This window comes from Aspergillus chevalieri, chromosome 7 (assembly GCF_016861735.1).
Source record: "Aspergillus chevalieri M1 DNA, chromosome 7, nearly complete sequence".
Classification (NCBI taxonomy): domain Eukaryota; kingdom Fungi; phylum Ascomycota; class Eurotiomycetes; order Eurotiales; family Aspergillaceae; genus Aspergillus; species Aspergillus chevalieri.
The window spans coordinates 583,077-611,070 of record NC_057368.1 but is presented as its reverse complement, the minus strand read 5'-3'; the positions used below and the strand labels follow the sequence as shown (position 1 = coordinate 611,070).

At 48.3% G+C, this 27,994-nt stretch overlaps 5 protein-coding genes across 5 annotated transcripts; 3 read left to right on the top strand and 2 right to left on the bottom strand.

The window, feature by feature from the left end:
- Nucleotides 1-1,238: 1,238 nt before the first annotated feature.
- On the top strand, nucleotides 1,239-3,116 carry ACHE_70193A (putative transporter; the record flags this gene model as incomplete). The annotated part of the gene is made up of 5 exons (XM_043282499.1): nucleotides 1,239-1,496; nucleotides 1,548-1,876; nucleotides 1,939-2,779; nucleotides 2,832-2,950; nucleotides 3,008-3,116. 5 exons carry the CDS (start codon nucleotides 1,239-1,241, stop codon nucleotides 3,114-3,116), a joined length of 1,656 nt encoding a protein of 551 aa, XP_043139872.1.
- A 203-nt stretch (nucleotides 3,117-3,319) lies between these two features.
- On the bottom strand, nucleotides 3,320-3,689 carry ACHE_70192S (uncharacterized protein; the record flags this gene model as incomplete). The annotated part of the gene is made up of 2 exons (XM_043282498.1): nucleotides 3,320-3,530; nucleotides 3,595-3,689. 2 exons carry the CDS (start codon nucleotides 3,687-3,689, stop codon nucleotides 3,320-3,322), a joined length of 306 nt encoding a protein of 101 aa, XP_043139871.1.
- A 13,091-nt stretch (nucleotides 3,690-16,780) lies between these two features.
- ACHE_70191S (uncharacterized protein) lies at nucleotides 16,781-17,146 on the bottom strand (the record flags this gene model as incomplete). Its single annotated transcript, XM_043282496.1, has 1 exon — nucleotides 16,781-17,146. The coding sequence occupies one exon, from the start codon at nucleotides 17,144-17,146 to the stop codon at nucleotides 16,781-16,783; it is 366 nt and encodes a 121-aa protein (XP_043139870.1).
- A 2,195-nt stretch (nucleotides 17,147-19,341) lies between these two features.
- ace1 (putative C2H2 transcription factor (Ace1)) lies at nucleotides 19,342-21,908 on the top strand (the record flags this gene model as incomplete). Its single annotated transcript, XM_043282495.1, has 4 exons — nucleotides 19,342-19,885; nucleotides 19,935-20,218; nucleotides 20,298-20,770; nucleotides 20,819-21,908. 4 exons carry the CDS (start codon nucleotides 19,342-19,344, stop codon nucleotides 21,906-21,908), a joined length of 2,391 nt encoding a protein of 796 aa, XP_043139869.1.
- An 833-nt stretch (nucleotides 21,909-22,741) lies between these two features.
- Nucleotides 22,742-25,788, top strand: ACHE_70189A (PX domain-containing protein; the record flags this gene model as incomplete). Its single annotated transcript, XM_043282494.1, has 5 exons — nucleotides 22,742-22,871; nucleotides 22,930-23,468; nucleotides 23,529-24,283; nucleotides 24,330-25,470; nucleotides 25,558-25,788. The coding sequence occupies 5 exons, from the start codon at nucleotides 22,742-22,744 to the stop codon at nucleotides 25,786-25,788; spliced, it is 2,796 nt and encodes a 931-aa protein (XP_043139868.1).
- Between the last annotated feature and the right edge of the window lie 2,206 nt (nucleotides 25,789-27,994).

The following is a 27,994-nucleotide window of genomic DNA, read 5'->3' as shown; positions in this document are numbered from 1 at the left end:
CCTATGCAAATGGCTATTCTGGGAGGGATTCGTATGCTATGATTGAGTGTCCTGCCGACGGGATGGCTCGTTATATCCTTGTGACATTGCGTGACGGTGGCGTTATTCGCGGGTAGAGTGCGAGGTGCGATTCAGGTTGAAGGAATGGGATTGTTGTTATTTTTTACTGTACTGGGGATGTTGGGCATGTCGTGTGGGTGTTGAATTATGGTGTTTGACTATCGTCGTGGGCGTATCTTTATTGGGATTATGAAACGGATTATGCCATGTGAGATCGCCACATCGTATAGAGAGTACCTGGATGTATATCAATAGACTACGGTACCTTTCCCCAGCACATTACGGACGAATATTTGTAGAAATATCATATCAATTAAATAGAGAATCGAAAGGCATACTTGTAATTATATTCAACCAGAGCGCCGCAGACAAAATGGTTCAGTACAAAAGTACAACATCGACGTTGAGGAGAACTATGGCGTGATAACATTCAGCATTCGCGTAACGACCACGAGCGACAGGGATATCAGCAGAATACGGCTACATTATACGAGATTCAATTAAACTTCTTTTGATTAGGAAAACAATAATGCGATCTAAAACCCCCTAAATTACGATTGAAAATAATGTTTAATGTTGGCAGCACCAACAAACACGACAGCCGATGTTGTGATCCTGCCCGCAAACGATGAAACCAACATCACCAACACCCCCCGGACAGACTCCGCTGCAACACTATTTGGCAAGGCTGCACCTTTAAAATAGATCCCGATGGAGAAAGATAAAAAAACATCCCTGTTCCGTGAGCTTAATCCTACTTGCCTGCTATGACGCTAGTTGCCGCTGATTTGCGTGATTGGGATTGTACTGCCGCAATTGGATCTAGCCGAGGCTGCGTACTCTTTGGGTTGAACATCCGGTTATTTTGTGGACAAAGGAGTTTTTGGCGTACGAACGATTTTGTTTATCGGGGCCTGGAACAAGCTCCATCGGGTCGTTGCGAACCAAGATAAGCTAAAGGGAAACAACCACGAGGTGACAGTTATCCACCCGTGTATGTAGTGCGCTTGACAGATAGACCCATTGATCCTGCCCAGACATTGCGTGATGGGAATTTTCCTTCTTCTTTGACCGTGCGAGCCGTCTGTCGTGCATCTTTTATAAGCTGCGGTTCCCTTGACTTTGATGTTCCTCCGAGTAACACAATCAGTTTCGCCAGAGCCAAGGCTTTATTGAAAATGGCCATTGAGGACACAAAGTCGCCTACAACGGGCCAGGAGTCCTACGACTCGAAGTCTCCTCACGATGCGACAGTCGTAGCATCCTTGACGTCTTTGTCGGACGAGGAACGACTGGGCAAGGCTCCCGATGACTGCGCATTCGATACTACCGAGAATCCAGAAATCTACAGGCCCATATCGACATATGAGGGGATACACCGATGGGACCCTTATTTCCAATGGGAGGAGGATGAAGAGAAGAAGCTCATTCGGAAGGTATAGCCATTCTTTTGTTCGCTTATGTGCACACCGATGCTGATGGAATAGATTGATATTCGAGTTTGTACATTCGCATGCGTTACTTTCTTCGCGCTCCAGCTTGATCGAGGAAACATCGTCCAGGCGATGTCGGACAATATGCTTGACGACCTAGGCATGAACACCAACGACTATAATACCGGCCAGACAATTTTCTACCTCGTCTTCCTCTTCGCGGAGTTGCCATCGCAATTGTTGTCCAAGAAACTTGGGCCGGATCGCTGGATTCCGATCCAAATGGTCATGTGGAGTTTTATCGCTGCTTTCCAGGCGTTCCTCAAGAATCGAACCGGTTTTTTCATCTGTCGCGCTCTTTTGGGTCTGATTGAGGGTGGATTGTGAGTGCACTTGCGCTACCAGTCTCATGCCGATCCTATTGCTAACCTGATTGACTCTCCAGTATCCCTGACACGATCCTGTTCCTCTCTTTCTGGTACAAGTCCAGAGAGCTGCCCATTCGATTGAGTTACTTCTGGGTTTCCTATCAAGGTACATCCATTATCGGTGCATTCCTCGCCTTCGGATTTCTCCATGTTCGACAGAGCGATGGCACCGGCGGATGGCGATACCTGTTTGCTTTCGAAGGCCTTATCACCGGTATCATCGGAATCATCGCGATGTTCTGGATGCCCGCAGGACCAACACAGACAAAGGGCGGTTTCCGCGGGAAAGACGGTTGGTTCAACGAGCGCGAGGAGAAGATTATGGTTAACCGAGTCCTCCGCGACGATCCCAGCAAAGGAAGCATGCACAACCGACAAGCCCTGACACCTAAGATGCTTTGGCGTGCGCTTTCCGACTATGACCTCTGGCCGATTTATTTGCTTGGTTTGGTTTGGGGTATTCCCAACACGCCGGCGACCAACTATATTACCCTGCAGCTCAAAAGTCTCGGTTTTGGAACGTTCGAATCCAACTTGCTTACCATCCCGGCATATGTTATTTTCATTGTCAATCTGCTGTTCTGGACGTGGGTTTCGGAGCGCTTCAATCAGCGTATGCTTCTGGGTGTTGTTTGTGAAGTGTGGTGTTTGGCATTGTTGATTGCCCTCGAGGTTCTTCCTGCTGATGCCAGTGCTTGGGGCCGATGGGTGGACTTGGTTCTTCTGATCGGAGCACCGTATGTTCACGCTATCATCGTCGCCATCACGTCCAGAAATGCGGGATCCGTCCGGACACGGACTGTGGCGACGGCCATGTATAACATGACTGTTCAGGCGTCAAGTATCATTTCCAACAACGTAAGCTCTCCCACTCGCAGCAGGAGACACGCAGAATACTAATTGGTAATAGATCTACCGCGATGAAGATAAGCCGTTATACCGCACAGGTAACAAGGTTCTTATTGCGCTGGCTGCATTTAGCGCATTCCTGTTTGTCTTTACCAAGTACTATTATGTCTGGCGTAACAAGTTAGTAACTCCGAGAGCTGTGTTGGCAAGAGTACCATGTACTGACCAGTATCACAGGAGCAATGAGACGAAATGGAATGCCATGTCAAGTGAAGAACGAAAGGCATATCTGCTGGCAAACCCGGATGCTGGCAACAAACGGCTTGACTTCCGGTTTTCTCACTGACAAAAAAACTCCAAAAGAAAAACGAAAAAATTCAAGATCCAACGGGATTGGATCGGTGTTGCAGGGCGGCAGTTATATAGATAGCAGTTCAAAGCACAAGAGAGAGAATTAATACCGGAGATATCCAGCATGTTTGAATATTTCAAGAAAACAATGCTTGAATGCAAACAATTTCTCGTGATTCCACCAGAGTGTGGAACATCCTACTCCCCAATCACATACTCACATCCTTCGGGGCCAATCCAAACTTCATGTAATTTCCCAGCCGGTACATCAATCCTAGCCCCGGGCCCAAATGTCTCCTTCTTCACTTCTCCATTGGTGTTGTCTTCTGGATAGTTGACGGTGAACGTGCCGTGACGGACAAGGTGTGTCGTTACGTCGCCGTGTCGATGAGGGGAGTAGTAAGCGTTGCTGGACACTCTCCTATCAGCATAATCTTATTATGGCGGCACTTTCAGAGGAGACAATGAGAAACCTTCCGTCAGACCAGGTAAAGACCTGCTGGAATCCCCATTGACGAACTAGACGCTCACACTCGCCGCGGGTTCCTATGGGGTATGTCTCGGCCATTTTGCGATTCCTGTGCGGATGGCAATCAGGTACAATTTGTATAGATATATATACTGCTTCTCCTGGTTTGAAGCCTTCTCCGTCTGTATTTATACTTTTAGCAGGCTGTTTGCCAGCAAGATATCCCTAGAAAGCGTGGAGAAGAACGATGACGTCAAAGAATTAGTAATCGCGTGGATGTACTATTGGCCAATTACAGGCTGAATTTTGAAAACATTGGCAGGATTCAGAGTAGACAATAGAGGGGGATTTTGGAGAACTGGAAGGGTGGGAGATCTGTCTAGAGCGAAGATCGAAAGTCGCGTTGGGCTTAGTAGAGTGTCGAAATCAAAGGCTTAGTCAGGGTCGAAAGTACGTATCGGGCGTATAAGGGTAAGGTCTCTGATTCTCTAGCCGTGATCTATCTAGAACACTATATAAGGCGAATATCCATCTAGTAGACCTAATTAAGCGATCTTGTGAGCCCTAGTAGTGAATAGAGCAGCTAACTGGGTAAAAGAATGAATGATCTGCCTGTTCAGATGATACATAAATCAGGCATCAACCAGGCATCAGTTGGTATTGTTCGGTAAGGAACCTCTATATTCCGACACACCCCCCCAGGCTGGCTGCTAAGCCAGGCTGTTTTAGACGAATTCAGTAAGCCCAAGCAATCGAATGAAGTTGTGAAATCGCTGGCCGGTCATGATCTTCGTCAGGCCATCAGCGGGCATACGAGAGGTTGGAATCCAATCAATGAGGACGCGTTTTGACTGGGTTTCTTGACGGAGCCAGTGTTGATGAATATCAACATGGCGTAGCTTCGTCTGAATGGCTGGATCATCCTTGCAAAGGATTCGAATAGTCTGCATATTGTCGCATTTGATAGATAGCTGATGTTTGGGATCAAATCCAATGGCATTGAATAAGCGCTTCCACCATTGCAAAGTCTTGCCGGCTTCTGAAATAGCAAGGAGTTCAGCTTCAGTAGATGATGTAGTAATCGTCTTTTGCTTGGATGCTCTCCAATCAATTGGACCCCCATATAGGGTGGCTAGATAGCCTTCAGAACTATGACGGTCTGAATGATCACCAAAAGCAGCGTCACTTGAGTTAACAAAGCATTCGGATGGATCAGTGGCATCTCTATTCACAGTAGCTGAATACTTGATTCCCACTTTCTGTGTGTAATTGAGATAGGCTAGGACTCGGTTAGCGGCCTCAAAGTGCTCCGGTCCAGGGTTTGTCATGAATGTTGCCAAGTGCGATGCTATCTTTGCAACATCAGGACGAGTAGCTATCGCAGCATAGTTGATTGATCCAATCTTTTGTTGGTAATGATGTATATCTTTCAGAGAAGCAGTGCCATTATAGGTTGTGAGCGCTTTGACGGCAGGCGTTAAGGCGTGTTTGTCCTCCATATGGAAGCGACTGACAATCTTCTTTATATAGTCAGTATTGCTCAGATGAACCACTTGGTTGACCCGGTCTTGGATAATCCTAACGCCTAAGAAGACATCGCCTTCTCCTTCATAGCGGAGCTCATATCGTGCCTGCAAGGCAGAGGCGATTCGTTCTGCTTCCTGTGTCTTGTCTGGATGGTAGACAAACAGTAGATCGTCAACATAGACCAATAGAATAACTCCATTTCCTGTAAACAAGCATGGTTCTTCATTGACTGGTTCTAGTCCGATCTGGCGTAAGGTTTGGGTCAATTCGTTTTGCCATAATCGTGGAGATCGACGGAGTCCGTATAGAGCTCGAAGCAATTGTAAAGCATAGCCAGGTTGTGATCTACCAGGTGGCATCTCCACATAAACCATCTCATCCAATCGGCTATTAACAAAGGCATTGATGGCGTCAAACTGCTTCATATCCAGGCCAAATGCGGCAGTGAGTGCCATCAAGGTTCGGAAGCAGCGGGCAGCTAGGGTAGCAGCCCTAGTCTCAGCATGTGTAAGCACTTGCTTGTTTCCTTGCACACACAATCGTGCTTTGACTTTCTTAAGGAACCCCTCATCATCAAATTTATATGCATATACCCATATGGTTGGGATCACATAGGCGTCATGTGGTCTTCGTACTTTGGTCCAGGTTCCCTTGTCTTCTAGTGTCTTCAATTCCAATTCCATCGCATCAATGAACCATTTGCTGAGCGGATTCTTTGTCATTTCTCGATAATTCCTCGGAGCGTCAGGCAGGTCTTTGCGATGGAGTCGAATTGTCGGGATAGAATCTGAAAATGAATCCATCAAATTCAAGGGCCTTGGTGTTTTCTCCCATCCTAGTGAGAAACCCTGGCACATAGCAAAGACATCACGGACCACTGGATTCCTCTTGCGCTTTCCGGTGACGATAGATCCGGGATTGAAATCCGCAGAGATCTCATTAGCTCGCGGTGCAGTGTTTTGACCTCGGCTAGGCTGATCTGTCTGATCTACTTCACCCCCCACAGCAGCTGGTGGGTTGCTGCTTTCTTCAAGTTCAGAAGACAGTTGTGCTGCTGCATCATCAGGATCAGCGTCATCACCATCAGGCGGACCCCTATCGCTGGGTGATGGGATGAAGAAAGCGTCCATTTGAGCAGGTTCAGGTGAGGTCGGCAATGAATCTCCAAAGGCGCCTGGAATTTCCACTCGGCTATCATTCCGTGGAGAATCAGGCATTGGCGTATGATCTGGTGTCATAAGCAGCTGTGACACATCATGGTGATCCAATTTCGGGTCAGATGAATCCTCATTGGATTCAGCATGTACAGTCGGTTCAGTGTGTGAATCAGTATGTGGAATAGAAGGACGTGTCTCGCGATTTCCTTCATACAAATCATCAAAAGTTGGTTCAGCATCCAACTCGGCATCGGCTTCTTGAACAGCGGGTGGTAGTTGAATCGTCTCAACTACCTGCGGTGGCAGGTTAACTGGTATATCCTGTGGTGGTGGTAGATCTGGATCAAAAAACAAAGATTCATCGAAGACGACATCTCGCTCATTGAAGACCTCTTGATGGCGTGGACTCCATATCTGCCATATGTTGGAAGCTATAAATCCAACAAGGTAGCCAATCCAGGCTCGAGGAGCCATCTTTCTACCTTGGGGAACCCGTGCATCCCTGACATAGGCACGGCACCCAAAAACTCGAAGATTGGCTATATTTGGCTTTGTGCCTAGCATGCGTTCATGTGGCGTCGTCCAAACATGCGATCCATCAGTGGTGGCGATCCATGCAGGTGTTCGGTTTATTAGATATGTGGCAGCCTGCACAGCGAGCGGCCAAAGCACTTCGGGCAATCTAGCAGCAATCATCATGGCTCTCATCTTCATGAGAATCACCCCCCAGCTCTCTCAGGCTTGCCATGCTGCGAATCAGCATAGCGGGCTGAGTGAAGAATCTGAATCCCTTCATTTTGTGCAAAGAGGGCATAATCAAGGCCAAGAGTAGCATCATTATCGGAGAAGAAAACCTTGACTGTGGTGTTTAGCTGTGTCTTTGCCCAATGAACCAATCCTTTAAAGGCTCTGATTAGGCGAACTTGATCTTTGTTTGGCATAGTGACAGCTATATGCCAACCAGTGGCGCTGCATATAAAGTGCAGACAAAAGCGATCTCCATTGTAAGCAGTAGGAGAGTTGCTGAAGAAGTCAAAATAGACCTTCTCCCATGGAGCATTTGCTGGCGGAATAGACCTTCTTGAGATCTGGCGTTGTGATTTAGCGAGGTTGCATGTTTCACACTTTGCAGAGACATTTTTATGACGACATGGGGGTAATGAGACCCCCTCGGTAGCAGCAGTGAGGTGATCAACTGCAGCAGTTCCTGCATGAGCTAAACGTGCATGCCATAGCTCAGCATCAGCAGTTGAATGCGGAGGAAGTTCTGACTTCTTAGAACTTCTTTCTTTGGCGGTCGCGAAGGTGTTTGCAGTGATAGGAGCCTCATCAGCAGGGCTTCGTGGGTTGTATTCAATCACATCTTGGGCATACTTTGAATGCAGCTGACAGATCATTTGGCCCTGGCCATCCTCAAGGCAATTGAGTCTACCATTCAAATAAATTCCTGCTTGTTTTGCCTTGTACATGGATACAGTGTTGGTATGAAGGCCAGGCACATAGGCGACATCCTGCAGTCTCAACGTCACTTGGCCTTCAGGAAGAGTTCCGTAAATTAGAACAGTCCCAAAGCCCAAAATTGGCGTCATACTGTTTCCAAATCGCAATACACTTCCATCCATAGCTTCCTCTAGATGTTGAAAACGGCTCAGATTGTTGCACACATGCGCATCAGATCCTGTATCTGCAATCCAGCTATCTCGGAGTTCGTAGACAGATGAAGATGGAATAGTAAGCGAGGTATGGAGGGCTAATGTATGTACTTTTCCTTGTGGCGGTCCTGCTTGCGGCGCGGGTGCAGGAGTAGGCAGTTGACTATTACCAGTCTCTTGAAGGGCATGATCCAAAGCAGCCTGAAGTGCTGGGTGCTTAGGTTGATTGAATTTGGCTTGTGTAGCTGGATCAGGAGTCCATCCAGCAGGTCTTGAGGCAGGATTCACGTATGGGCAGCCAGTGAAGCGGTGGTTGGCACCACATAAGCAGTTGGTCCGTTTATCAGCGCGTTTAGAAGCCTTGCTGTTTGATGATCCGTTTCCTTCAGAGTGACCCTGGAAAATACCAAATGCGTTGTGCTGTTTCGGGAATTGGGCCTTATGGATGGCATATTGTTGCTCAAACTGGTGGATCTCGTTTGATAAATCTATCTGATCCTCAGAGCAGTTGATAGTTGCGGCACTCCTAATTGCGGCGAACATAGGCATGATTGGTTGAATAGCGCTGTGGAAGTGGATCAAGGCTTGCATCTTGTTAACAGCGTAATTAGGACAATTCCTTGCATCAGTGAGGAAATCCCTCCATTCTTGAAACCATTTTTCAACTGACTTATTCTTGTTCGGCGCTTTGAGGAGCTCGTACTTCTGGTTTAGCTCCAGGAATCGGGATTGCACAGACTGTTGGAAACTAGAACGCAGTGTCCTAATGATCTCTCGGATAGACAGGTTTGAATCCAGTCCCAATCTGTGGTTGCTAGGGATAGATTCAAGAATAGTGGTACGAAGGGCTAAGAAGTCTTTGCGACTTTTATCATGGCGTCGGAGGTCGAAGTCATACTGGCGTTGGTATTCCCTCCAAAGATCCATTATGCCTTGATCATGAAGCTGACGAAGATTTTCAGCTCCCAGGTCTTGGGGTCTAGGTGGAGTAGGAGGCTGAGGCTCAGGCGTATTTCCATCTGGATTTACATACGTCCAGATGTTTCGGGCAGTGGCTATATCTTCCACTTGCTTTATCCAGAACCACCAATCGCCTGGCTTAGCCAGCACGATGGAGACCTTGGCGTATTCGGACATTGTGGAAGCGTAGGCAAGTGCTGATGCGTTCCCTCTGAGGGTATTCGGAGCAGGATGAAGCTCTATAAGCTAAGAGCTTCGCAGCGAATGGGTAGCAATGAAGCGGTTTGCTATCCAGGCGTTTGAACAACACGCAGCGTTGTGTAGTTCAATAGGCGATTTCCGAATGTGTTCAGGGGTAGCGGTACGGCGGTCGCAGGAAGACGTCTATATGCGTAGGAGACTTCCTATAGCTGTTTTATATGCTCTCAACGACTTTCTAGAGGCAATCCGGGCTCATAACTGTCGAAATCAAAGGCTTAGTCAGGGTCGAAAGTACGTATCGGGCGTATAAGGGTAAGGTCTCTGATTCTCTAGCCGTGATCTATCTAGAACACTATATAAGGCGAATATCCATCTAGTAGACCTAATTAAGCGATCTTGTGAGCCCTAGTAGTGAATAGAGCAGCTAACTGGGTAAAAGAATGAATGATCTGCCTGTTCAGATGATACATAAATCAGGCATCAACCAGGCATCAGTTGGTATTGTTCGGTAAGGAACCTCTATATTCCGACATAGAGTAGCAAAGCACGTGCCTTCCCGATTAGGAAGGCCTACACAGAGCCTCAAGTTGCTCTTCGATTAAGCGTCGTATTCGACTATTACTATCACTCTCAGAGTGCCTATTACCACAGAGACGATGCTTTTCATCGGTCGCCATTATCTCAATCCTCGGGGTCCCTTGTCGGATCCTTTTGTGTCCTCCAATTCTTTCTGATCGAAGAAGTGTCCAACTCGGGACCAGCCAGAGGGAAGGGACCTTCCTTCTTCTCCCTGGAGTGCAAGAACCACCAGCGCTTTTAGCCTCTTTCCCCAATCCATTCCAATTTTCCAAAGCCATGTAGCCTCTCATTTGCAGAACAGAAATGAAACAGTCGAGAAAAAGCCCGAGATTCGTGAACATGGCGCGTCATGAAGCAGGTGGTTTTCGTGTTTTGCAAGTCCCCAGATTGTCAATGATCGATGTCCCCAGATCAATGCGAGGTTGCGCGGAAGAAAACTGACTTCTCAGGTATTAGCTTTCAGGTTCACTGGCTCCTCGAATCGGTGAAAATACCTAGTACGGTCGTTTTCAACATGCGGTCCCGCAAACATGGCAGTTTTTCCCTGGGATCACCCAGATCTCTTTGCCACCGGTTTGGCAGCTCGGACACCGGACACCGGGCATCTGGGTTGCAAGGTTAGCACGGCTCGGGACGATCGATATAATTCCCAGGTACTTACCGGCATTATGACGGTTATGGGTTTATTAACTGGTGTTTGAGGATAAGTGAACAGGGACGAATCAAGATGTCGGAGTCTGACTCGAAGAGGTTGGATGCAATAATTGAAAGCAGTTGGATTGGCCAGAGAGTGGATATTCGAGGATGGAGGGTTCGCAATACCGTCGCACGTCTTCAGATTTGATGAGCTTAATCGACAAGACGTCTACGGGGTCGAGGTATTTATATTCGCGAAAGGAGAAGAACGACCAGTTCGACTGCTTTACTCCACAAGGGTGAGTCGGGAGATCTTCACTCTAGCTTCGATCTATTACAATCAGGACTTGCACAGAGGCTGTCTCGATGGTACTCAGTCTATCCATATCAATCACGCATCAATTGCAACAAACAAACCTGTCATGTCACCGACAGAAGCTCGTTTGATGATTCGGAAGTTCCCGTTTGATGAATATGACGAGCAGCTGCATTCAGCTAATGAGAAGCTCCCATCACAAGGTCTGCCTCCTGCACGAGAAAATACGGGACACACGTATTCCAAAAAGGCCCTGCCCACAATATGTCAAACACTAAAGAGAGAACCGCCCATTTTGGAACGGCGGTGCAGGGGGAGAGGGCGAAAAAAAGTAACGCTAATTTGTGATAGGCTCTTGGTCTGTCAGTCGATCCAGTCAAAGCGATCCATCCCAGCGTCATCGAGAACGTCGATCTACCCCATCACAATCAATTATCACACCTCGCATCCATCAAATTGTCTCGAGTGACATATAATAATCCTCGGCGATAGGTCATGTTAGCGGCGAACCAGTGGCCCCTGTGCTACTTACGTTGTAAGAGTATGTATACGGAGGCCTTTATCAGTCCATACAGAGAGTTCCGGCGCATCCCACCATGCAGTTAACCTTGGTTTTGTCATGGATCAACTATTCGTCTGAAACGGCATCCGCGATTGGTTAGTGCGGAATTACCCACCATGATGCATCCCCTGTCGTCGGTTCAAGCCTGGATCTGCCAGCGTCCCGAAAGGGAAAATGAGCGAGAGAAAGACGGCGAGCTGAGATTAACCCGACACGGACAGTACTGCGACCTGAACATTGGGAAACACAATCCCGGATTTGCTACGGGGCAATATACGGCAATATGCTTGCCTCTATTCGCAACAATCAACAATACTCTAACAATACACTATTGTTTGATGTGAAAGGAACCCCGCAGAAAGGACGCTACGTTTTTCGACCACCAAAATTAATCATTTTAAACATACTCTGTACCATGTACGGTTATTCCGGAGAACCCTGTAGTTTGCTTTTTGAGCTGACCACCATCGCGATTGATAAAAATCTTCCGTTTTAGCCTTTTCCCTGGAGACCAAATTTGAATTTCTAATGTCTACAACTCACAGATCACAGGAAAATACAAGAGAGACCCCCTGGGTTGACTCTCACTCTCCGTTGGGACACTGCTTTGGCGATCCGGTATCATGTCATTGGGTGAACCCTGGCCACTCTTGCATAGACCGGAACCGTAGTCGGGTTTTCCAGAAATCCAACAATAGGCGTTTTGACGAACCTTTCCCCTCCCACTGAGTACGAAACTTCGGCTATCTGCAAGATTCCACTTCCGTCAAGATGGGCGGGCGGTGAAATTGTATTCTTGTCCCCTGTCTAGGATAATTCTGCCTCTTGCCCCACCTCCGGCAGTTGATCAGTCGACCTTTCACTTCTTGGCTTTATGATCTCTAACATTTTGTGGGTTCCGCCAGGTTTTGGTTCTCACGGACCTTTTTCGGGGAAAATACATAGCCATATTGCTCCTCGTTGAGTTTGCAATTTCAGTGCCCTGTGAGGTTATGCAGTCTGTACGGCATAAGGAGTGGTCCGTATTTGCCTTATTCTCTGCTGTCTTTTCCGGCAGATGGATGAAAATAAAGTTTGACGACCCCGTCAGGCTAACCGAAGTGGGTTCGACATCTTAATTTGTTTTCCGTTGTGGAGTCACCGAGCAGCGGAATCTGCAATCACAGTCGCAGGAACAAACAAACAAGGAACCAGCATAGGTACTCTGATGGCCACACTATCGCCATGTGTTTCGAAAGATCTCGGGTGACTTCGAGCCGGAATGGGCGCGGAATACGCAGTAGATTGCGCTTCCCTGACTAGCCGGCGACTCCGATCTTACGGTCTCAACCAGCCACCGTGCCTCCATACACACCGCGTTCTGTTCTCCAGTAAGAGGCAATGATAATCCCTGGAAATTTGACAGGTCGTCGCTCGGTCCAATTTCAAATATAAGAACGATATCGTTGGTCAATCGCCGTCAAACGCAGTCATCCTCGAACAGATCGGCTTTGCTTTTGCTCTGACCCAAAACCCCACCAGAATACACTTTTCTTTCCTTTTTTTTTAATCCGTTCGACGTACAGAATACTACGCAGAGTGGATGCACACCTGTGCTCCGTACTGCCGTACTCTATGGCGTACTCTGTACGGCGATAGCAGCCTTATTAAGTTGCTTTTTTAATTTAACAAGGTTTCTTGTTTCGAGAGTGACACGTTCAGACGCACTGTTCATCATAACTCACCGACCCTACTCACACCTCGTTGGCGAGCAAGTATTATGTATGCAAAGTCAAAGATTTGGAATACCGTTATGGATCCGTGGACCGGTTCTACTATTTACTGTGTACGGAGTGTTCCGTAGAGATGATCTATGTATACGCCGGCGAAGACTTTAAACTGGATGGAGCACTCTATAATCTACCATCTTCGGAGTAGCTCGGTGGTATACATAGTATGGAATGCTGGCAATCCGTTCCGCGATGCTGGAACATCTTGATTGCTTGCCACCGTGCTCTGTCCTATGTATGAGTAATGAATGTCACAAAATTTTTATCATCCGATTATGCCTGGCTGGCTAGACACGTGTGATTTCCTCGGAATGTTCGGACCGTACCCTATCCATCCTCTTTTATCTAGCTTCTACTACTACGCTAGCACCCCCATCCGTACTCTGTAACTCTGTAGCTGTACAGAATAGTCACTGAGAATGTACACCTTTTTTTTTTTTTTTTTGCTTCTTCCAAGCCTAAGTTACTTGTCGATCAACCAGACTAATCTCGGCCGGGTTCGGGATTTGAAAATGGAATATGGCAGGTAGCCACCATGTGGATCGTCGGCAAGAGCTGGAATAGTGCTATGCGGTAGGTAAGCTTCAGCACTGTTTATGGGGAGTCCGTGTTGCGTTTGGATGCGTTTGTATGGGATAGCGGTGATTATTGCTGTATTCGGATGGACTGCAGGCACGGTAAACGTCAGTGTTGTCCGAGAAGGAGCTATACTCTGTAGTTAAGAGATAATTCAATGCATTTGGACAGTATTGTTGGTTTTTCTGAGAAATATACTACCCGCAAAATTATGCTCGGCTCTAATACGTCTCTTGGCTGAAGAGCTGAGTGGTCTCGAAGTAGTAGTAGTAGTAGTAGTAGAAGCCCTTTCGATCATAGTGTGATCTATGGGGCCATTCACTCAGAAGACTCACATTCACTGCAAAATGCTATTATTCCGTTCCCTGCTTGTAATTATAAATAGCCCGATTTTGACACAGTTCCTCAACTCTTCGCCATCATATCACTAGTTTCGTTTTCGAAACTGCTAGAAATGATTGGGTTTATAACGGACCTGCCACTCTATCTGCAAAGATACTTTGAGACTGGAATCAGTCCCCATGTCTACGAATCTCGAGTTTACTCACATTAACAATGAGATGGCTAGCCAGCTGCCCAAAATGGCAGCGCTTGACGCTGTTTTAGCCTACTAACCATCACCAGTTTTGGCACCATGTATGTTAATTTGCACGGCCAACGACCTTATTATCACGCCCATAATCCGTTGGCTGAGTCGTTTCCTAGATTAGGCCCAGACTTAGGATGGTCCCCCGCGGTTTTGTTTCCATCAGGCAAACCATGGCCTCAGCATGCAGCAACACTCCCAGATTCTATTTCAGGAGGGGTGAAATGGTTATTTCCCCTGCAATTGCTTTTGTGTGGATTCTAAAGCACTCTATAGCCCAGTGGCTGTTAGCTAGACGCCAGCACCGGATGGGCAGTGGGCTTTGTTTTCGCCGTTTTCTATGGCTATATCCTGCTATCGGAGCATAGGCCCATAGCACGAGCTGATACGGAATAGCTTGATGAAGATAAGGCCTTACCAAGAGACGCCTTCTCGGGAGCAGGCATTGGCATTGTGAAGAGCACCGCAGGTTCATTCTCCTTTGGTGGAATCATAGAGTTACTTTTCCACGGGAACTGCTTTGAGAATAGGACTTCGAAAGCCTTGGGGAATAACTAGAAGATTATGACAATGTTGCATCTTTCATATGGAAGGCTTTGAGTGCCCTAGCAGTGGGAGATGATCGCTCAAATCATCAGTCGAGCATTTGAGCACCGATACATCCGTCTACAAGCAGGACTTTTTTTTTCCCGCGCAAAACATACTAATCAAGACATTTAAATGCTGAATCGTGATGTAAGATACAGAGACTGCTCATACCTTTTGCCCGGCCCTTCAAGAACTACACATTTCGTGTGTGAAGACCATCTTGCATGTGCAGCGCTCTTCATCGACGGGTTTTCTAACGTCTGATGATCGACTGATAGAGGCATGCCCTATATGGCTGCAATTTCTCAAGCATCCGAGGGAGGCTACACGCATTCTTCAATTTCTTTAAAGACAACGATGCTCAAGGAACTGATTTTCAACGTTGTTACAATATTGAACATGCTGGTGGACATTCGACGTGTTAACAACATTCCTCCCACGTCAAGTGTTGTCGAGCTCGTTTATACGGTTATCGCAATTTAGAGCAGTTGAAGTACCAACAAAGATACGAATTCGCGAGGGGCTTCTCCACTGCCATGATTTCTCATGTCAAGCAAGCGTCCTTTCCACTCTCTAGTGCTCGGGCTACTCTATTGCGACATCCACTTACAGTTCGACGATGATATAAGGCGTTTCAAGAAGCTTCAGAAGTGTATCCCTCCTCAAGGCACTCGTCACATCCATGAACAAGGCCGTCCCTACAGATTGGACCGGTCCTAACTTGTGCCGGATATCATTTGGAGAGATTATATCTCTTTGTCTAGAGGACGAATATGCCCCTGTTAGGCGGAATGGCCGGTTCTTCGTTGATCATACGAGATCGAACGATTGTTTACAATGTCAAATTCTTCTTTAATACCGCGAGGGCAGAGGCATTTGTTGCGGGATTGCATGTCCATCACATGGTGCTACCTGGATGCCCTATGGTTGATGATGACTTACACAACACGAGATTAGACGGAATAACGGACTTCCTATCATCAGATTTGACGTTAACGGTCAGTCACGGAAAATGACTAAAAAAGAGGTCACATAGTTACAGGGAATAGAAGACCGCTGGGACCGGGGGGTAATATCTCACAACGAACAGTACCTATAATATGTGATTGTGATATTCATTGACACCTTCCTCGAAAAAATGATAAACTCCACTGCGCCTAAGGACCAAGCGGACGAAGGTGGTGTTTGTGGAGGACTGAGTGCGCGCGGCAGTCAACAGCGAACATGCGAGCCAGGATATATATCTGAGAAGCAGAATCTTTCAGTTGCAAGGAACATTGTAACCAGAGATGCTACTGGGACTCGCAAGTTCAATCGGAAGCAAGCTAGAGGGAGAGGCTGTTTTCTAATGGCATGGTTGTCATCAAAAAAAAAAAAAAAAAAGGGCAAGGCATCACTGCCCGCAACAAGAAAAGGGTCATTGCAGTATAGGGGATGCTAGATTTGCATGATGCAGCAGAGGGAAATCATATGCTAAGAGACAGAACTATGTCCACCCAACTTGATCAGGCAGTTCGGGGAAATATAAACACCGATAACGACCTAGATGGCTCTGTAGCTGAGTTTATGTTATTATTCAGCTTACCCTCACTCCCAACAGGAATGAAATATTGTCAGATGACGCCTCAAGCTCAGACTCTGGATAGTATCATCATCATTTGCTGTCAGCTCAATTCAAGCACTGGTAGTCCATCTTTAGATACACACCTTGATAGCATCATGACCATATACATGTTGTCGTCGAAAAATCCAAAAGGCATACTAGTGTCATACATTCTCGAAATCATGCTGTCAATATTATCCCTACACTACTGCTACTACAAAAACGCCAGCTCGTAATAAGATATCTAAAACAACCAAACCCACAGAATGCCCTAAAAAAAAAGAAAACGAAAAGCCAGAAAGCGAGCAAGACTTCAAAGCCGCGCACAATTACATCAAAAGAAAACTACAAAAGACCACCCCCTGGCGCGATGTTGAAGATGAATGGGTCAACCCCTATCTCGATGAAGAAGACACCAGCTTCGCCATCCTCCAATGCGAACACCGCCTGCTCGGCCGAAAGAAAGCTATACCTGTATTTACGCGGTTAGACGAACATCTTGACACGTTGCGCAAAGAGTACCGGGCGCATCAGAGTCGCCTAGCCAAGTATGATCATTTGCAATTGATATATGCTCCTGCTGTGTGTGAGATACGATTGTTACGAGAGTATCGGGACCAACGTAGTCGTTCTTTTGAGTGGATGTTTGGGCGGGAGAATTGTGCTGAGAGGGGAAGGTGTTGTCGGCGGAGTTGTGGTTGCGATGAGAAAACCACTGGATGGGTATTTTAAGCCTGCTGGTGAGGAAGGTGAGAAGGGAGAGAGGGAGAAAGTTGGGTTCCATGGACATTGTACGGTCGAATGTGGTTGTTGTGTTGAGTATCGGGGCTGCTATATCCCGCATCCGCGTCTGCCTTCCCCTATGACTGTTGTTTGTGGGGTGGAACTGCTACTAGGAATGTGAACGATATCTCAGGACTATCTTCGAATGCACTGGAGCCCTGAGCAATTATTTTGGTTATGTAGTTGTATATCATCGTCTGGATCGCTCTGGGTAAATCTAGGCATTTGTCAAGGGGGAAATGCAAATCGATGCAGGTCAGGCTATGAAGACCAACGGTGCTCTACAGAGAATTTAGCAATAGAAGGATTCTATCTAAAGCGACCTCATCTGTTGGAAGTACTAGTCCGAGGTTTTCGAATCAAGTCATCCAAGTCCATTCTGTCCGTCGTTGACAATCATCTGAACTTCTGCTCCTGGTTACCAGCGTATCTGCTCAGCCTGTCTATGCATCTCTTCTTTCTCCTCTTCACTCCCAAGTACGGACTGCGAGAGTCAAGACGGACTGGCCACTGTACCCAGTGAGAAGTGACGAAACTACTCGCAATTCGGAAATGACACACAAGCATGGACGTACGAAGAAAGGCAAAGAGACCCGAAAAGTACCAGGGTCACTGCGCTGAGAGCTTCGGTAGCACGTCGGTGTTTGACATGTCGATAGCTTCGTTTTAGCAGAGTTCAAAGAAATGAGCATGCCGTTTTGGTATTCTAGAACGTCAACTCCGGGTCTTCCATATTCCGCGGGGATCTTCGGATCTATTTCGGGGATACTCCTGTACAAGTAGAAGTAGGCTTGTTGAGGTTGCGTTTTGATTGGCTGTTGATTTGGTCAGTTTTACGATCAATAAAGCCGGCTTTCTACTCTGTACTCGGTAGTTCATAGCCGGTTCTCCGTTTGATATCGCAAAGAAAAAAAAATGACGCGAGGGTCGGTTCGGACTGAACCGTGGTTCTATGGCTTACTCAAGATCAAGCATTTCCCCATACGAGTACGAGTATAGTGCCAACAATGAAGATGAATAAGTTTCCAGTGTTGGAAGTTCAACCAAGCCTCCGTGGCATGACATGTGCGTATACATCCCGGCCCTGGTGAGTCGAATTGTTTGGCAGCAGTGAATGCGAATCAGCATGGATACAACACCAACAGTGCTGATCTGATGGCGGGGTGATAAGAAATCCCTCAGCAAGGCATAATCATAACCATAACCATACAGGCGTATTGGACAGCTGTCACTTCTTCTTGTTCCTGTAGTAGTAGTACTGTGATATTGTGGCTATGATATCAACACTGCCACGCGTAACAATACCGCCCGTTACGTTCCCAGGGTCCCCGGTTGAGGCTCTAGCTCTGTTATTTTAAGAACAGCCAATCAGATACAGCGAGAGCGGTAACGGAAATACAGCTCTAGGCCGTCCTCCGGTAACATACAGGAACAATATTAACCAATCAGAACTTCAACAAAAAACTGACCATACTCTACATGGCTAAGCGCCTTGGCGGATCAGGCAGACATCCCAAGGGCCTCAGCCTAGAGAAGGATCCGCGCTCCGGCGGACGAACAGCCTCCTTCCTCTTGTCTCTCTCTTTCCCTCTCTTCCCCGTCTTTCATCTCCATCAACATCATCAACACACCCTCAACTATCATCAGCCATCCCACCACTTTTGCTTTCTTTCGCTCGACTTTCGATATTAGCGTGTTTGTCTCTAGTTTTGGGGGAATTTTTGGGCGCCGTTTCTGGGGATCTGAAGCATCGTCAAGGGGCTCTTCAGCATCTCCACTTATCACCAACTATCACCACCTTCACCTCTGATAACGACCGGTGGTAGTACTTGATCGCCCGAGTTTTCTCTCATCACTCTGTTCCTCGCTCTTTTCCTTTTCTCGCATCATCGCTATCATCACCAGAGCATTCCTCTGTCGGCTGTTATATATATTAGCGTCTTCATCCCGAGTTTCCACGACGCTATCCACCAGTCGACTCTATTCATCGCGACCAGTTCTCGACAATGTGAGTACCACTAGTACCACTGTAGTTATATTTACATTTCTCTTCCTCTGCGCGGACTCGCTAACGACCCATAGAACGTCAGAACCGTGACTCGTTTGTACGTCATTCATTCAGACGACCAATCTACATACACCAGGTGAGTCACTATCGGGAACTCAATCGAGCCTCCGATCCCCTGGGACTGACAGGCCCCCTTGAAGTTTATCGCATCTTTTTCCTTCGTCTCGTCATTTTCGTTCGCTCCCGTCATGGCCTCGCAGGCTGAACCGTCCCGGGTTCACCCCCGTCGTCGTCAAATGACCACTGCCCCTCCTTCGCTCGCATCCTCTTCGCGTATCGTCCCAGATGGATCCTCTCGACCCAACTTGTCTCTGAGAAAGGGTGAAACCTTCCACTCCCCCACCACTCCGCCATCTGGGGATCGTGATCCGGTCGTGGCTTTTCGCACCCTGCCTACTCGGTCTCCTACTTGCCCCAAGTCTTTAGAAGCCATCGTTGCGGGAGAGGAACGCATGTCTGATATCCTGAACCGTATTGACCTCAATTCCACCGACAGTTCCAACGCCATGGCTCAACCGCAAGACGACATGCCAGTTCCCCGAAGCTTCCTCCAGAGACAAACCCAATCCAATGCCCTCGTGAGAAAGGCCGACAAACATCCCATGATGCACGCTCCGCAGTGCTTCTCTCCACCCGACTCTCCGGCCAAGGCCCATCATGATCACGCTTCCGACAGCGGATTGGGCAGTTCTATTAGCAGCAGCGAAGGCATGATGTCTGAGAAGGGTAAAGGTATATCCATCGTTTCAACTCTTATATTTGCAATACTAACTGTCAATAGTGGCAGCAGGACAGTTGTCGGTCCAGGGCTTTGAATCCAGCGCCCTGACCACTCAGTCCGCCATCACTAGCTCGATCTCTGCATTGCAATCCAACGTATCGGGTAAACACTCGCTGTCTCCCCTTGCTCGCAAGCAGATCGAAGCTTTGGTTATGATTCCCATTCTCAGGGAAGAGAGCTTAAAGCCGTTCCATCCCCTTGTGCGGAGCATTCCTCAGCTGGTTGACAATAAAGAAATCTCTTGTCTGCGTGATATTGAAAAGACCCTTTTGTGGTTGGCTCCAGTAAGTGATCTTCCTTTGGGCTCTTCTTTCAAATATGGCGTTTAGGGGCATTGCTTATATCTTTCTTTTTCTCTTGAAGCAACGTGCGACTTCCGGGGCGTCCTATTTGCGTTTCTGCGACTTCACGATCCAGTGCCTCCATACGTCACTATATCATATCAACGAACTGGACCAGCGACTGCCGTCGGACAGGCCTTACACTAACGGCTATTTCCTTGATCTCGTCGAACAGGTCCGCCGACATGCTGCGATGATCAATGAATCTAGGAACAAGAACCGGGCAGCTGCAAAGTCCCGCCTTGCCTTGGAGGGTGGCATGGCCAAGACTGGACGTCCAGCTGAGCTCGTCGCCTACAAGGATGGCCAGGCCATTTCCATGAAAACCGGAGAGACATACAACGGGTCTGTTCTCAAGCGGAACTTGAGCGTCAGCTCGGCTGATGAGGGTGCCGTGCGCTCCATGGCTCGCCGTAAGAAGAACGCTCCTCCGATGGACATCAATCAGAAGTGTGCAAACTGTGAGAAGGTCTTTAAGAGACCATGCGATTTGACGTGAGTATTATCCCTCCTGGGTTTGTGTTAGCGCTAACCCCGTACCAGTAAACACGAGAAGACGCACACCCGTCCTTGGAAGTGCTCCGACAAGACTTGCAAGTACTTCGAGATTGGATGGCCCACCGAAAAGGAAAGGGACCGCCACATCAATGACAAGCATTCCAAGTCCCCATGTGTCTACCGCTGTCTCTTCAAACCATGTCCCTACCAGTCTAAGCGGGAGAGCAATTGCAAACAACATATGGAGAAAACCCACGGATGGGCTTACGTCCGATCCAAGCACAACGGCAAAGGTCTTCCAAAGACGACTTTGGCAACGCCTCAGTCATCCAGCATGGCAACTCCGGCCTCTGCATCGGCTACGCTCTCGACTCCAGCCACGGGATCAATTCAGTCACCCTACGAACCTGCCACTGGACCGGCTTACTCGAACCCTCAATTTTCGTTTGCAAATCCCCCGGCGCAAACTGGAGCCGGAGACTTCCAGCTTTTCCCGGAAGCCAGTCCATACCAGGGCTCCTCGTCCTCCGCCAGTGCGTATACTGGTGGTGCCAGTGACTTTGATTCGTTTCCGACCAGTACGACGGGGCTTGACGCATTCCAATCTCAACTTGAAAATGCCGACCCCAACGGTTTGATTCCGCCGGACATGACGAACATGCCGCTCGATGTAGCGATCCCCGACTTCACAGGCGCCGCAATGGGCTTTGGAGGATCCCCGATGACTTCGACCGACAGCAGTAGCCTCGACTTGGAATGGAGCAATCTGGGCGCGCAGAACTTTAACAACGAATTTGCCGCGACGAACATGCAGATGATGACGCCGCAACAGGTTGGTGGTAATGCCATGCAGTCATACTCCGAGGACCCGTGCATGGCAGATCCTTTGGCCTACACCCAGTTCAGCCAGCAATTTGATGAGGGGTTTGCCGACCTGTGTGACCAGAACTACCAAACCAGCAAGTTTGAAAACGACTTCCCGCTCTTTCAAAATCCCACTTATCCCAGCGAACCCATGAACAACGCCCTTGCGGGAATGGGCGATCCGAATGCGATGTTCCCTGCCCAGCAGCAAGAGCAGACGGGGTACTACCACCAAGCATGGCCCGCTGAGGTGGAAATCAACATCTATTAAATAGCCAACAGCCCCTCTTTACACTTTCTTTTTGGACATATGGCGTTTTGGATGGTCTAGCGTGTGTGTTATGTGCGTGTGAGCATTTCCCGGGATATATGTGCGTGTGGCACCGGGAAATGACCAGCAGCATTTCTATCTTGGATTGGGATCTTTCTTTCGTTCGATTTGCTTGTTACTATTCATTATTTTGTCAATTATTCATTATCTTGGGTCGGCCACGCCGATGTTGTTGGTTAAAAACACAGATTTTTAGAAGCACATTATGAATACGTTGCTCTCCAGTGCCAGTGCAAGTAGGTACTTGTAGTCTATTGCTCTGCCTGAATAGCTGCCAAGGCAGACTCCCCGTAAATAGAAGGGACATGGGGCCACAGGGCTGAGCAGACGCGTCACAAAGCAGATAGTTTGACTATTGCCGACTATTTATATAGAGGGTAGATCGCACTTAGAGAATGAGCCATGGTTGCGTATAACCACATTCCCGCTGACTGACCAATACCACTAACAGTTAGTTACCACCTCACTTCCCCTCTTCTCTCACTGCTACTCAGCAATCTCTTTCCTAATATCTACTAACTCTCCCATAATAGACTGAATTCTTAAGCCATATACGGAGTATCCGGGAATTCCCCGGTGTTCAGTGCAGTCACGCATCTGCAGTCAACGCTTTCTCGGCGCTGCATAAGATCGAAACGTCATCCGCCGTTGCACCCAACCAACGCTACGCCGCTAGGCAGACGGATTCCGCCCTATTCTCTTTTTTCTTTCTTTTTAGTTATATAAAAAGACCATCGCGGTGGTTTAGAGGGTCATAAACCACCATAACCAACATGCAGAACGAGAAACGACAGTCGGTGCCGCAGCGCAAGCCGGTCGGCGGGCATCCTCAGGTCCCGGCACCACCTTCGCAGACCACACCACCACCCCCAGGGCAGATCCTGACGGGGAGGCAGGAACACTGTTCGCAGCCCTTCACTTATCCTCTCTAAGATAGCTTGCTAACAGGGTCAAAATATAGACCTCAAACGCGAACTCATTGCCCACCAAGTCCGCACCGAGATCGCCGAACTCAACTCCCCAACCGCCCTGCACCGCTTCGGCGCCCCCTTCAAATCGGAATACGGCGAAGTCGCCCCCATCGACTCCGAACTCCCCATCCTCCGCTACATCTTCGTCCACCATGTCCGCAACTTCCCGTTCCTCGACCAAGCCCGCGAGCAGGAATTCTGGCAAGACAAACTGCAGATCTTTCTCGAGTCCTTTGCGAACAAACACGTCTCCTCGTCCGAGGACCGACTTGAAGAGACCAAGAGACGGAAGCTGGCGAGGAAATGCGAGAAGCTGGTGGAGTTGATGATGGTGTCGGGGATTCCGACGGCGTCGGGGTATGAGGAGCGGATACAGTTTTCGGAGATGGAGGTTGTGGATCGCGGGGCGAATGAGAATGGGATTCTGGCGAATGTGCCCGAGGGGCATGCGATTCATGGGTGGGATGTTAATGTTGCAGCTGTGAGGGTTAGGTCTGTCCGACGAACAGTGAGGCATCATCAGCATGCTGTAAGTGACACTTTAGGTGCTGAGAGTTGGAATGGAATGGTGGCTAACAGCGTCCGATAGGAATTCATCATTCGTGTTCACCGGGAAGGGCAGTCTGATTTGTTCGTTGGCAGGCGATATGGCGATTTCTCAAAGCTTTATAAACAACTGCAGACTGAGTTCCCTGGAAAGCCGCTCCCTACGCTCCCACGGAAGAACAAATCGTCTTCGACGACGAGCTGGTGGGGCTCGTCGACGCAGGATGACGATGTCTCGTCTATTTCGTCGTTCTCTATGCAGGAGGTCGGCATCACTCAGGAGGAAAACCGGTCTTCTCGGACGTTGGCTCCTGGAAACCACCACAGCCACCACCGGTCGTTGTCTCGCTCGTCCGGTCGATCTGGGAGGTCGTCTCTTGGGAGGTCAAAGTCGCCTAGGCCATCCAGTGATGAGTCTAGGGAGACGGTGCTGTACAGAGAGGAGCAGCGTGTTTCTCTGCGCGCGTTCCTGCGTACGCTTCTCCAGCACAAGCGGTTGTCTGAGTCGAAGGCGATGCAGGAGTTTCTGACAGGAGAGCCTATTTCTTTGACTGAGGATGATTTGGTTGACATCCAGAGACGCAAGGAGGTTGATTCTGTTAGGATCGAGGAGCAGAAGCGGTTCTACGAGATTGCTAGACAACGCGCTGCTGAATTGGATGTTTACATGGAGAATTTCCGTCGGGATATCGTGGAGAGCAATGGCTTGACCAAGCTTTTCGCTGAGATTCGTGAGAAGCAAACTGTCGCCGATCTTAGTCCTCAGTATCAGAAGTTTGCTGAGTGGCTTCGTATTGAGTATGTATCCCTCAGGTTTTTATTATGGCAGATGCTAACTGATCAGGATTGCTGCGACTCTGTATCACCTGTTCTTGGCCGAAGACAACTCTCCTGAGCTGTTTGCGCAGTTTAAGCGGATACATTCGCTTGTTCCGTATACTATCATGAAGAATGTGATCCGTGTCGCTAACCCTGCGGCTGTGATGTCTGGTGTGCTGGATATCTTCTTGGCGCAGCCATTTGGATCACGGTCTCTTCTGCAGCGTATATTCTCGATGACTTTGAACGATGGCATCAAGTCTTTCCAGAAGTCGATTGATGCCCTGGCCGCCAAGGTTGAGGATCCCATTCTGTGCCAGAAGTTGAAGGCCTTTACCGACGCAGACGAAGACGCCAAGAACGAGATTCGTTCCGAAGCAACAGCAGAAGACGTCGATCTGATTGTGGCGATCCTCCGCTCCGAACTGCTCACGCCCGAGCTCACACCCGAACAATTCGAGCGCGTATTCAACGGCTACGTCGCCTGGAACTACGCCGTCGAAAACGTCGACCAAGAAATGCGCGAAGGCGCCCACTGGTTCGCCAACATGAAACAACTCCTCAAACTCTACACCCGCCAACGCGACAAGGCCATGATGCTCAGCATCGTCGAGGAACCCGTGACTCTTCAATTATTCCGCGATCTGTTCACGATATTCTACGAGCCCCTCGTCCGCGTCTACAAATCCGCCAACGTCTACAGCAGCATCACCGACTTCGCGCACTTCGCCGATGACGCCATCGCCGTCATCGAAAAGTGCCAGAGCCAAGACGCCTCTGCTGACCCCAACCAAACCGTCCAAGCCTTCATCGACCTTTGCGAGCGCCACCAGGACAACTTCTACAAATTCATCCACGAAGTGCATCTGCATGATAATGGACTCTTTGGGTCATTGATGTCGTGGATCGAGGGTATCTTGGAGTTCCTGCGCCACGGGCCTAATGGCGGGAAATTAGATATGAATGCTCTGATCCAGGGTGCCGTTGATGTGGGACAAGTCGATAAGAACAAGGCGCTGGGGGAAATCAATTCGCTCATCCAGTGGCATGAGGATCGCAAGAGGTGGCATTTGAACAAAACACGGCAGAAGATGGCTGCGGAAGGCACTGGCGCCGAAGGATTCCCAAGTGGAAGTTTCAAGACAAGTGATTTTGGTCTTGATGAGGTACTTCCCGTCCCGCTTCACCCATTTCCTTACACTCCTTTCCCTACATATCACCCTTATAAAACTCAATCTAACAAGTTTGCGCAGGCCGATCTAGAAGACCTCGCCATCTCCGACGCCGGCTCTGATGACGAAGACCCCGAAGAAGCAGACGAGCGCGAAGATCTGGATCCCATTGCGGCTGAGCGCAGACGCAGGGTTAAGAAGCAGGATCAGCTGAGACGGACGGCGGGGGAGCCGGTGAAGCCGGAGGTTAGGGAGGTGGTGAAGTTGAAGGAGTCGTTTGGGGTTATGTTGAGGTTAGTTTTGGCGGAGTAGCGGCGCGGAGCGACGCTGAGTAAGTTTGCGGTGTAGAGGGGATGGATGTGCTATGGAAGGGTTATAAGGAAAGGTTTGATTGAAATGATATGTTTGATACCCTGCACGTTTGTTCGTTAGGATGGGTTTAGATGGTTTCGTTGTTATTGTTGTTATCAGGGAATGCATTGCACACTGCATGGAGTTTCTTTTTAGTAATATATTAGGAGTAACGTAGCGCATACACATATACACCAAGAGGTTTGTCTTGTCTATACTGTATGCCATATACAATATCGATGCTATAGGATGAACTGTCTGACAATGAGAATCGTAGACCCCCACGTAACCTGACACGGAAACCCAAGACGGTTCTTCACCATACAACTTGTAATGACCATTCCACACAGTAGAGCAAAACAAAGCAGAACACTAATCACGCATGATGTCTTAACCATTGACCATCGATAGAAAAAACTGCAGACCGTGGTACTAACACTATATAGTAATCACAGCACGCTAGCCAGCGATTGCCTTACTGGTCTCTTATTACCTGCCAGGTATATGTACGGTATTGTAGACATCCCAGACATGCCGCGAATCGACCTGGGTGGCTTTGTTATGCCCATGTCTGCAAGGTAATCGAGTTCTGAGCGGGGCCTAAAGACGTCGATGCGATGTATGAATTTAACTGCTTGTTGTGGCGGTCTTGAGTACTTTTACAGACCATGGCAATCGAAACATCGAAATGCCGTGGTACTGTCAGTCGAAATCGGGAGCCGGAATCATGGTATCCCTCTCCTGGTCGCCGTTTTATTTGACACCTCGTAAATGTAAACGCGTAAGTGGGGTGCAATCGCGTGGATGCGATATGTGCTCTGTATTCGTCTTGTGGTTGACGGACATGGCGCTTCGGAGACTATTTCGCGTGCCAACCCATAGGGCCAGGGATTTGTTCACTTGAAAAATTCCGGTAGTGGAACGTCGGGTCGTGCAGGTCTGGTTGGGATCTCCTACACCTCAGGATCTAGCGTATGGTTGGGCATAAGCAAAGTACTGTCAGCAGGCTTTTTTATGTATTGAAGTAAGCACGGGCTGGCAGGCCTGGTTCAAGATACCCATTGGTTCATTGTAGGTGTAATTTCTGCATTCTCATACCTTCAAGAGAGAGGGGCTTGGGCACATACCAAAGTTTTGTGTGCCAAGTGTCCGGGAAATCGAAGCGGATTAAAGCACTCAAGATCTGGTCTTCGCCACAAGTAACCGCTATAACTGATACTTTCTGGATATCTTCCAGACGTGAGGGTCAGTCATATCGTGGACGACGTGAATAATACCACCATCACGTATCGTCCTTGGTCGCAGTAGTAGATAAGGGATCACGGAATTTATTGCGCGGGGTGTCCGCAAGACTGTATCTTGCTTGTATGGCGTAGACAGAGTGATAGCTGCTTTGCCTGTCACGAAGCTGTTTTTGGTTTAGTTTCATTCTTTCTGTCAGCGGGTGTTCACACGTTTTGTCTCTGTGTTCGAGTCTGGTAGCCCTGATATACCGCATCTTCTCATCTCGAATTCCTTCGATGTGTGTGGGGTAGTATTCGACAATGCCTTTGCTAGGACAACATCAGATCAATACCCAGGATAGGGAATTTCATGGAGGTGAGCTTTCTGGAAATCATGGTCCTCTGTAAGATATGCTTGGTTTGTGCAGTGATCATGGAAGTAAAGATTCATACAGTGCCTTGTTTCAAAGCATTGTGCGCTTTTGGGATCTCTGCATTTCATGTCCTCAACTGCACGGTAGTAGATGGAATGGTGTGCTTGCCAGAATGTATCTTGTGTGAGATATTCCTGGTGAGGAACGCCTTGGTAGGTACGGTACGCATAATGGTCACTTTTGACGAGTGTTTCCATTTGGCTTGTTTAACTTGATCAAACATTCTCCCATTTTCTGGCCCTGAACATTGTCCTCAAGGTCAATTTAGTCTTGTCCCATTTTGAGATAAGGTGACAAGGAGGGAGACGGTTCTTTAGGGGCTTCAATCAGACCGTGCCGTTTGACCGGCGACTGTCCTCCTCAGTGAGAGCTCCCGGCTTCTTGCAAGGATATATCTTTTCTGTGATATATCAACACTTTGGTTGGGGCCTCTGAACAAGATATATTTCCACTGTGACCAGTTATTCTCCGAAAATTATGCCCAAGAATTCAAAAATGCTATATCGGCGT